General features: G+C 39.3%; 2 protein-coding genes across 2 annotated transcripts; both read left to right on the forward strand.

The window, feature by feature from the left end:
• Positions 1-994: 994 nt before the first annotated feature.
• On the forward strand, positions 995-5,096 carry LOC117455385 (glutathione S-transferase A-like). Its single transcript, XM_034094893.2, has 6 exons — positions 995-1,316; positions 2,560-2,625; positions 2,762-2,867; positions 3,370-3,488; positions 3,579-3,667; positions 4,072-5,096. The coding sequence occupies exons 1-6, from the start codon at positions 1,149-1,151 to the stop codon at positions 4,202-4,204; spliced, it is 681 nt and encodes a 226-aa protein (XP_033950784.1). The 5' UTR covers positions 995-1,148; the 3' UTR covers positions 4,205-5,096.
• A 2,517-nt stretch (positions 5,097-7,613) lies between these two features.
• Positions 7,614-10,687, forward strand: LOC117455323 (glutathione S-transferase A-like). Its single transcript, XM_034094781.2, has 6 exons — positions 7,614-7,842; positions 7,952-8,017; positions 8,227-8,332; positions 9,128-9,246; positions 10,173-10,258; positions 10,388-10,687. Exons 1-6 carry the CDS (start codon positions 7,675-7,677, stop codon positions 10,515-10,517), a joined length of 675 nt encoding a protein of 224 aa, XP_033950672.1. The 5' UTR covers positions 7,614-7,674; the 3' UTR covers positions 10,518-10,687.
• The last annotated feature ends 203 nt before the right edge of the window (positions 10,688-10,890 follow it).

Genomic DNA, 10,890 nt, shown 5'->3' on the forward strand with positions numbered 1-10,890 from the left:
ATAAATTCCCTTTCTCACATTTTGTGAGTAGAGATGGTCACGTCTCAAGAAGGCAACATCCGCCAATGATTTCTGTTTTCTTAATGAACTACCTGCCAGAGAATAGGTAAAGAAACAGAAGAAAACAAAAATATATATATTACATTACAAACATTTCAATACCGTAGACATGACTACAGGAGCGATTTGTGCTAAGGTGTCTTGCTCAAGGACACATCGGCATGTGACCCAAAGTCATATCCGCATAGGACTTTCTGTTTTCTTAATGGCTTACCTGGTAGAGAATAGGTAAAGAAACAGAAGAAAACAAACCCTAATCTCCAATACTTACTTTGTGCATGCACATTTGCAGGCTAAATGTTCACAATCTGTCGTTTTCACATTACTGAAGAAGCCTATTTCACAGTGTTAACAAAAAGGAAGAAAATCATCAGCCTCCCCATGTCATTTAAATCCCTCCCAAATGTAGCACTATCTTGCAAATAGTCCACTGCTGTGTCTTGCCAAACCTGCTAGTTTCCTTCATAATTAAAAATCCTCATCTTACTTAAAAAAAACTCTCAAAGTGATCACACACCTACCCTCCTTGGCCTCTCCTGTCCAAATGAAGGGGAGACTGATCAGCCTGGAACTTATAGTCTGTCCCAACATTCCAGCATTCCAGAATGCCAAAACTCCAAAGCACATTCTAAATCACCATGGCCAACATTCTAAATTACTATTATGGGCAACCTCCTAAATGATATCCCTTTCTCCCTCTGATAAGGCTTCCTTCACATCTTCATCACATCATGGACCTCAATAAATAACATTAATTCGGAGCTAACCTTTTCAACACTCTATATTTCAACTCAAGCGTTCCACAGATACAGTATCTTCAGTGGTTGAAGAAGTAGTCATATTTCTAAAAAATACTGTCCTGCATTCTGCATTACTGAAGTAAAAGTACAAAAGTATCATTTTAACTCTATCTATATGTTGTAATACCTCCTCCTCACCTGCAGGTGGCAACGTGAGCTTATATTATAGCTTGAGTCCCCATTAACTGACGAAAGAGTAACGCTGAGTAAAACATAAATTCCGTTTTTCTTGTGCATTTGTCTGGTGGTCTCTCTTCAGTAGCAACAGAAGGACTGAAAGCTGACATCATGGCCGAGAACATGACCCTGCTGTGGGGCTCCGGCTCTCCGCCCTGCTGGAGGGTGATGATAGCTCTGGAGGAGAAGAACCTGCAGGGATACAACAACAAACTGCTCTCCTTTGAGAAAATGGAGCACAAGTCCCAAGAAGTGTTAGATATAAATGCCAGGGGACAGGTATGATGGAGTAGCCTAAATCCATTGTAACCTGCAAAATATACAATTAGATAAGACTAACACACTACCCTATTTTCATTTCACTCACCCAAAATAACGCATACTATCGGTAACCACTTGTAGTCATTGCAAACGCTAGCTACACTTCCTCCATTTTCCTATTCCCTGATAGACAACCTCCAGCCAAACTCCATTAAAAAAACCATACCTATTTAATGTGTTCCTAATATGTACCAGGATACCAGAATATATTCTTACTGAAACTTAACGGAATGATTAAGAACAATTAGTGTGGATGTGCTTTTTAATTCGGCGTATATTAATGTACGAAAAGCTTTTGTATCTGGATCATTGTAACGTTACGGTTTATTTTGCCTACTAAGTGCCTTTCACATTTTTGACCATAAAGGGCAGTAAAGACCAACCTAAAACAGATATTTCTACAATGCGCATACTGTAATGTCTGCTTCCAGCACGCCGACGTTATCATAAAGCCTTTATAACCCAGTAAGTCCTGCAATCAATGTTATTGAAGTAACAGTACAAAAGTATTAGTATCAAAATATAATTAAAGTACCAAAAGCACTCATCATACAGATGGTCCATTTCAGAATAATATTACATTACATGTTATTTGTTAGACGCTTTTATCCAAAGCGACTTACATACATTCAGTACTGTGGGCAATCCCCACAGGAGCAATTTGGGGTGAAGTGTCTTGCCCAGGGACACAACGACATGCTGACTGCAGTGGGACTCGAACTTGCTACCCCCAGATTCAAAGTCCAGCACTCTATCCACTTAGCCACAGCCGCCCTTTATATATATATAATATAAATTACATGTTCTTATTATTATTGATGCATTAGTGTTATCAAAGCTGGTAAAGGTGCAGCTAATTATTGTTAATATATTAAAGTTATTACAAAATAAAAGTTGTGGAGATCTCAACATTTTACTTAAGAACAGTACATGAATAAAAGACATGATCATTAAAAACATTAAAACATTAAAAACAGGTCACATACTGTAATAAAGTCAGCTAACCTAACCAACATGTTTTGTTAAAACCTGAGCGTATGCAGCAGTTGTGCCCCAAGAGTCGTTGAAATGCAGCTCAGCAGGTTGTCTTAATTAGCTCCCTGTGGCTGTATCATTAACACAGGGTGGATGATGATGAGGCTATCTTCATCTCTTAAATCATCTGTCTTGCTCACATTATAACCTGTTTTGTTTTTTAAAGCTTCCATCGTTCAAACATGGAGACAACAACGTGAATGAATCCTATGCAGCTTGTTTTTACCTGGAGGTGAGAGAGCCTGTGCACAACTATAAACTATCAATTAAAGAGGACACTATACAAATAGCTAAGGCATGCAATATACACTAATTCCAACATTATGATGTGTGGCATCGACGATGTGTCTTTTCTCTCTGAATGGCAGAGTCAGTTTAAGTCTCAGGGAACCAAACTGATCCCAGACGGCGCTGCAGAACAAGCTCTGATGTACCAGCGCATGTTTGAGGGTCTCACATTCTACGAAAAACTCAGTAAGACCCACATTTAATCCCTTTCAATACCCTTTCAATACAAGCAACGATAATAGTTTCTGGCAGATTTAGAAAAGTAAGATTAGTTGTATTATCTAGTCTATTTTTTATTTGTCAGAAAATCCAAATAAAAGACGTTTAATTGTTAGGGTGAACATATTGGGCACATCGTTTATTTTGAGGCTCATGTACTTCTCCGGGCTGAGAATACTCCCTGCAACAAATGTGTGTTAAACCATGGACACAAATTCTTCTTCTAACACTTATTTGAGTAAAGTTTGTTAAAAATGTTTTGCCCAGCTGTTTAAGAAAAATGAAGTGAAGTTAAAAAAACAACAACTATAATGTTCATTGGATATATTGACAATAACAACTTTATCTTTTAAACAATACATTTTTGGTGTTTGCAAATGCTACACTTTTTGCAATACTCGAGGGAAATAAGCTCATACACCCAGAAAAGCTCTTTTCCTTTAATATGTATGTGTTTTTTTTTTTCTAGACGCAGTTATCTACTACACCTGGTTTGTCCCTGAAGAAGAGAGGCATGACTCGGCTCTGAAGAGAAACAAGGAAGCTCTGACCGCTGAACTCCAGCTCTGGGAGGGCTACCTGCAGAAGGTAGAGCGTGCACAGTACACACACCAACAAACTAAATAAACCATGCATAGTCTCGTTGAAACATGCTATCTGTCACCTCTCTCTTTCCAGCTGGGCTCGGCCTCTAACCTGGCAGGACCTTCCTTCTCTCTGGCCGATGTGACAGTTTTTCCAACTGTTGCTACTCTGTTCCGCTTTGGGTAAGTGGGAAAACGCTGTTGCATTTATCTAGGTTGCACAAACCACTAAAAGTGATCAGAATCAGAAACAGGTTTATTACCAGGTAGGTTTACACGTAAGAGGAATTTGACTTGGTGTCATGGTGCATAAAAACAAGAATTAAAAACACAGGTAGAAAACTCGAAAAATATTTTTAAAAAAAATAGTCAAATATAACAGTATCTACATTGCAATGGAGTGGAATAGAGGAATAAAATATGGAATAAAAATCCACTGTAATACAAAATATTGTTGTACATTGTGTGCATTAATGTAATGCATATATGATGTGGCTGAGGTAAAGTGTCAGTGGGGGCGGGCCTTGTTTAGGAGGCGGAGCGGAGGTAGCATTAGATTTCAACTCTATCTTCTTTCTGGTCTGCAGGCTGTCTGCTGAGCGTTACGCCAAACTGGGAGAGTACTACGCTCTGCTGAAGGACCGCCCCAGCATCAAAGCCAGCTGGCCTCCTCACTGGCTGGAGAACCCCAAGGGACAGGACACACTGAAAGACATCTGAGACCCTCACACACACTCCTCAGTCACGTCTGATTGTGATACTTTTGCTTTTTTCAAGACAACCCTTTCATTTTTCAGAAAATAAACAGTGTTAAGGTTACGATAAAAGATTTGTATGTTCCAAATATATCAGTGTTCCAAGAGCAGAAACCTTTTTTTGTTAATCTAGCTTTTACATTTAATTAAAAGGCTGTGTTTCTGTTAAATCTTGGACAATAAATCAGTTGGAAAACACAGGCATAATAAGAATTTTTTTGTATATCAGTTACCCTGTGCTACCTTGAATTCTTGAATATAACTTGTTTTCTCGTCACAATGAACGCAAAATCTAAAATCTGGGAAAATGTTGAATTCATTGAAGTAAATGGGGGCTTGTTCAATGTAATCCAACTCGGATCAGCCATGCAATGCAAGAAAAACAATGTGTGTTTGTGAATTTAAGGTAAAACCGGGTCAGATATTGATAGTATTAATTTAAACTGCAAAATGTTATGATTGCAGGGTAAGTCCTTCACCATTCATCATTGGGATATTATTTAGCGTTGTTTGTTACCAAGTTAGAAGGTGTGTTTGTCTAAAATCAATATCAGTTTACTAATGCCACTATAAGAGTAATTTAATGCATTTTTGCTTATGAAGCTAGTTCTTTAAGTTGATTGGGTTTCTACCAATTTTGCACTAAATATCCTCCGCTAAATCTATATGTCTTGCATGCTGTTTGTATGCAATGCAATTTAAACCCATATCTTGGCTCTACAATTCCATTGGGAAAAATAAAAACCAATATGTGACTGCTGGAGATGTGATGTCTAAGAGTAAGGATGTATTCATGTTTAAACCTTACTGTTGCTGAACATTGAATTAACCCAATAAATACCACTGTTCAAGGTCAAGTCTGGAATAGTTATTTAATCTCACACATCAATAAATAAAGTAGGCCGCGTCTATAAAACCATGACCCAGTTTATTTCATTGCCCGCTCTGAACAAAGGAGAGTGAAATGCTGTGTTACCATGACTTTGCATACAAGATATTAAATCGTTTGCATAAAATCCAAATGATATCACTTGTGTAAAGTGTACACCTTAAAAAAAACATAGCTGTGCCTCCTCTTTGTTGAGTGGTTTTTATTTGCTTATAAACTTTGGTTCAGGTCCTGAAAACTCTACCACAGGAACAGCAGCTGGGGATCAGAGCTTCCTCTGTTATCGGCTTTGTCCTTTTATTTGAAACTGATAAAATGACTTTACTGGCTCCAGCACACTCTGCTGCTTCTGCGACATGATGCACTGCATGCTTCTGGTTGTGAGAACATCATAAATACTCTGGTAATATGGTAAACATTTATCTGATCTGAAGTCTTTATTTGCCATTGTAGGATCAGTGTTTGGAAAAAAGTGAAAAGAGTAACACGTGAATCAGTATCCTAGTTTCCTTTAAAAGTCTAAAGACACTGCCACTCTTCATTGATAATGAATATTGCTGATATTCAGCGTACAACAGAAAATAAATCCGGCATGAGGACACATTTTCGGACTTAAATTCAGGTCAGGTCAATCCCGTAGGTAGGCCGAGGGCTGTTTGGGCACTTTGATGACATCACAATCCTCTCCAAACATCCCAATCAGCCGCCAGTCTTATGCACTCCACCACCCGGACACCTCTTTATGTCTCCATTCTCCTCTTGGCCTTCCTGCACCTCTTCTCCATGTATTGCACCGTGCATGATGGTATTTGCTTGGGACCTGTTTGATCTTCTCTATAATGCCTCCGTGTCAGCGGTGGCCGTCGATCCATTCATCCCAATCTCATGAAAGCAATATCAGGAACGCCTTGAGGGAATCTCTTTGGAACAAACGTTCACTAGCATACCACCACGAGGCTGTTATTCTAGTTTTTCATGTCCATGAGAAGAATACATACATGTATTGGCAAAATAACTTTACAAATGACGGGCTTCACGTGTGTTGTCGTGTTTGCGGTTATTGTATTTGAAAAATGTCTCCTTCCAAACCTAAAACACGGTGCACGAACCCAGTAGAGAGTAGGCTACTACAACCACTCATTTATTTATCCTTTGTACAGAGTGGGATCAGTCGTCTCTATGGCATGTACAGGACACAAGCCAACATACTAAAAGCAGAAACATTGTGTATTACCAAATATAAAACTGTTGTATTGTAAACACCATTCCCTTTATTATTACTCTGGGTGTGTTTTTTCTAAAGAAACTGTTTGTCATGCTAGCACAGCAAAATGAAGAGAATGAGCTGACACATGCACACACAAGAAAGACAACCTGCATACTGAAGAAGAAATGTCATTGTCAATAATTTTACAAATAAGATGATGAGACGATATGAAAAGTTGGAATGTCACCAGTGCACTCACTCAAAGTCACGCATGCCGTCATGAAATATGGAGAAACCGATGCTGTCACATGATGTTAGGGATTTTTTTTGTGAATGCAGTCCATGTTCAGACCAAACTGGTGGAGATAGTGATTTCCAAATGTTTGAATATATGACTCATGTCATGAACAACGTGTTGATACTGGCAAGTACACACTGTTTAGAGTTCAAAGACTGGCTCAGAGAAAGAGAGAGGCTCAGACAATCTGCATATTATGTGAAAATGTGAACAGTGGGCGCTCTCTTTTGATATCACACTCAAATGTAGGGTTAATTTGAACAGTGTCTTCATTGTTTAGATTAGATAAAGTGCCTGAGCCGGTTTCCTCTGTGCGTGCAGGGCTAAGTGAAAAGTGCTGAGTCACCATGAGATTTCAACAGTCAAATTTCAGGATAATGAAACGAGCACTATGGGTAGAAGAGAAGTAAATCACTGCAAGAATAAAACAACAACAATGAACCAAGATTATATTTTATTATTTACTATTTTAAGTAATGCTTGCTAGAATGCAATCACTTTTTATTAGAACATACTAAGTTCACTGACTATGGCTATTGTGAATTACATTTCCAGTTTATAGATGTTATTATTATAGGTGCACAAAATCTATTGTTATTATTTCAGTGTTTAATTCAAGTTTTTCTTTCCTTTTTTCCATCATGTCATTGTCACGTCTGCAAAACTGGGATCAAAGAGTATTCAGGCAAGCAAGAGAAGTATCCCCTCCTCATATGTGACTTTACTAATGCCTGTGAATATAATTAACTTAAAGCATGATCCACACTACATTAGTTTAATGCAGCTACTGAAATATGCAATATTATAATATGACATCACGTTGTATTGACTAAACAGGTTAACATAGGTGGATAGGGTGTGAACCATCTTAACTTTCTTGAGTCGCAGATCTTTGGTGATAACACAAAAATGGGATGGGCCATAACTCCACCAATGGATGCAAAGGAGTGGAGCTTGATATATAAGCATGCATCTGACACTCTCCACATACAACTTCTCCCTCCACTTTCAGCTTCAGGTGTTGCAGTCCACTCTTAAACCATGGCCAAGGAAATGACTCTGCTGTGGGGCTCCGGCTCTCCCCCTTGCTGGAGGGTGATGATCGTCCTGGAGGAGAAGAACCTGAAGGGATACAACCAGAAAATGCTCTCCTTTGAGAAAGGGGAGCACAAGTCAAGTGAAGTCATGGAAATGAACCCCAGGGGACAGGTACGTTTATTAAACATTACTTAGAGATAATGCACATTCTCCTATAGTGTCAGTCTACACTGTATTTTTTTTTAAAAATAACAATGTATTTTTCCACTCTTTCTCTCAGCTTCCTGCCTTCAAACACAACAATCATGTCCTGAATGAGTCCTACGCTGCCTGCTTTTACCTGGAGGTAAGAAACTGGTCCCATTGTTCATCTTGCACCCCTACTTAATTTTTTATGAAGACATATAACACCAAGGAGTTAACATGTAGGAAGGGTCCCTTGTGCAGTGTTCAACAATACCTCAAAGAGTCACCTTACACCTCCAGACGGAGAGAAACCGGAGCGCCTTGCAGCTGTGATCATAATGGGCGTTCTTTCAATGTCTCCTACAACAGAGCCAGTACCAATCCCAGGGAAACAAGCTGATCCCTGAGTGCCCAGCTGAGCAGGCCATGATGTACCAGCGCATGTTTGAGGCTATCACGCTCGGCCAGACAATGGGTATGTTGATCCTGACACGCAAAGCAGACCGTTGACCCTGCAAATCCTGCAAATGTATAATAACAATAATACATTGCCATTACATTTTGAGCCAATTGGACTTAGTTTAATGTCTAACCAGGCTGCTACTGCTCTTTCTCAGTCATATCTTTATGACTTACCTTAGTTGAGTAGAGTGGTGCCTTATGGGACTTTGAACTGGGTTGCTCTTGGCAACAAACCCTGTGCTCTGTGGCCTTCAGACCTCTGAGACTTCATGTCTTCAGTGAATCTCTGAGGGAGCTCAACTTCAATGAAGCCCCCACCCAAAGGACCTGACTAATGAGCTGTGTATTCACAAAATGTAGCCATTGTATCGTGCATTCATTGTATGTGGTGCACCCCTTTTTTTAAAAGAGCCAAGAGGTCATAATAGTAATCTTATAAAGGATCACATGTTCAGACTGGCTTGCATGCAGAGCTCAAGTCATGAGACATTCCGTTTTGGGGGAGGGGTGAAAAATAAAGGAAGCGGCACTCCTAATAATTTACAATAAAGTTGGGCATACATGGTAAGTACAGTTTAGTGAGTATAGTGCTGTATAAGTGGGCTGCTGCAAACTTTATTTCCGACTTTTTTTACAGTTTGAAATTGATGTTACGCAATCATGTCCTTATGCCACCTTTAGTTGTCATGGGACAGGAAAACAATCACAATGTGTATGTTTGCACAATGAGTGTTTGTTTAAACATTGTTATCGCTCATACGTCCGAGAGCCACCCTCACGACTGAATGCCTGTTTTTAAATTTTTCAGCTGACGTTATCTACTACAACTGGAAGGTCCCGGAGGCAGAGAGACACGACTCTGCTCTGAAGAGAAACAAGGAGGCCCTGACTACTGAGATCAAGCTGTGGGAGGGATACATGCAGAAGGTGAATAAATACATACTGTACACTCAAACACACATGACAAAAGATACAGAACTGCAGAGGAGAAGTTAAACATGCTCAGCTCTGTTAAAACAAACTAAATTACATGTTGAATGCAAGGAATGTTGCTTTGTTAGAGCAGCAAATCTTTTGAAGATGGATTCATACCATCAACAACAGAGAGAATGGAGAATTAGAGGGATGCAACCCTCTTTAATGGTCATAAAATGGGCTCATGCAGAGCACACGGCGCACACACAGTGAAATGTGTTCTCTGCTTTTAACCCATCATAATACCAGGAGCAAATGGTTAGCTTAGCAAAAAGAGTAAACACATGGGGGAAAAAAGGTAACTTGTTCCTGTTCAAATGTAACATAAACAACTACCTCCACCTCTAATGATTGTTAATTAACACTATATATATATATATATATATATATATATATTCAGATCAAATTGTAAAACTAAGAATATGTGGTTCAGCCATGCTAGCTGTTCCCCACTGGTTCCAGCTAAGCTAACTGACTACTGGCTCCAGCTTCATAGTATCTTGACATTAGAGTCGTTTCAATATTCTGTAAACAAAAATCCATTAAATAACTAAATAGACAGGCAACCAGGAAGTCACTGCTTCTAGCGAATTAATAGTCAATCACCCACCAGTAACCCTACATCTTCTTGCTATAACTTTACTGATTATACATGCTAATAGGTAAGCTTTAGAGATGCTGGTTGTTACATTTAGGTGCCTGTGGATAGAGCCAGGCTAGCTGTTTGTTGTTGTTAGCTTCATAGCATAGAGAATTGTAGCCTAAGGGTAATTGGATCAAATAGGTAGCCCATTTTGGCAGCTTTCATGAGTATCAGTATCAGATCTGCCCTTCAGCACATGAATCTTTCCGAACTCCTTTTTTTATTTGTTTTCTAGGCATCAGGCCCTTTTGTGGCAGGAAAGAACTTTTCACTGGCGGATGTGATGGTTTTTCCAAGCGTCGCTTATCTCTACCGCTTTGGGTATGTGCATTAAATCACTGAAAATGACTTAAAACTGCTTGACAATATGAATGCATGGATAACCAAGTATACCTTACAAAGAGAACATCTGTAATTTGAAGTTAACACCATCTTGTATTCCTTCTTTAGGTTTTGTGAAGAGCGTTACCCAAAACTGGCAGCTTACTATAACTCTCTGAAGGACAGATCCAGCATCAAAACCTCCTGGCCTCCGACCTGGCTGGAGAGCCCAGGACAGGACCTCCTGAAAGACATCTGAGACTGAGATTTGTCACCACTCCTTGCCTTGCACTTATCTAGCTGCTGCATTTTTAGGAAATGTGCATTGCTCCTACTGTTGTTATTCCTTTACATAATGTGCTTGACTTAATCTGTGGATACTGTTGTTGTGCTTATAACGAAAACAATACAAATTGATTGTTGAAAGTTTCTGTGCATTTATTATTCAGTTTACACGGAGCCAACTTGATGCCCATGTTTGACTGGAACATGTTTTACAGAAGTCTGTCTCGGGGAGCTATATAGTATTTTTCTACACAAAGATATTTGGCCATATTAAATCTAGTGTCTCACTGGAAGTTTGAAGGTTTGCCAGCAGATGGCGCTAAACCCAAATAAACAACTGCTGCTTT

The sequence above is a fragment of the Pseudochaenichthys georgianus genome, chromosome 11, assembly GCF_902827115.2.
Source record: "Pseudochaenichthys georgianus chromosome 11, fPseGeo1.2, whole genome shotgun sequence".
Taxonomy (NCBI): Eukaryota; Metazoa; Chordata; class Actinopteri; order Perciformes; family Channichthyidae; genus Pseudochaenichthys; species Pseudochaenichthys georgianus.

Bases quoted from the DNA above. Each gene is read 5' to 3' on its own strand.
- LOC117455385 (XM_034094893.2), top strand. From the start codon at position 1,149: ATGGCCGAGAACATGACCCTGCTGTGGGGCTCCGGCTCTCCGCCCTGC. The intron at 2,868-3,369 runs GTAAGACCCACA...TTTTTTTTCTAG, and splicing joins CACATTCTACGAAAAACTCA to ACGCAGTTATCTACTACACC. The intron at 3,668-4,071 runs GTAAGTGGGAAA...TCTGGTCTGCAG, and splicing joins GCTACTCTGTTCCGCTTTGG to GCTGTCTGCTGAGCGTTACG.
- LOC117455323 (XM_034094781.2), top strand. From the start codon at position 7,675: ATGGCCAAGGAAATGACTCTGCTGTGGGGCTCCGGCTCTCCCCCTTGC. The intron at 7,843-7,951 runs GTACGTTTATTA...TCTTTCTCTCAG, and splicing joins AAATGAACCCCAGGGGACAG to CTTCCTGCCTTCAAACACAA. The intron at 9,247-10,172 runs GTGAATAAATAC...TTTGTTTTCTAG, and splicing joins GGGAGGGATACATGCAGAAG to GCATCAGGCCCTTTTGTGGC.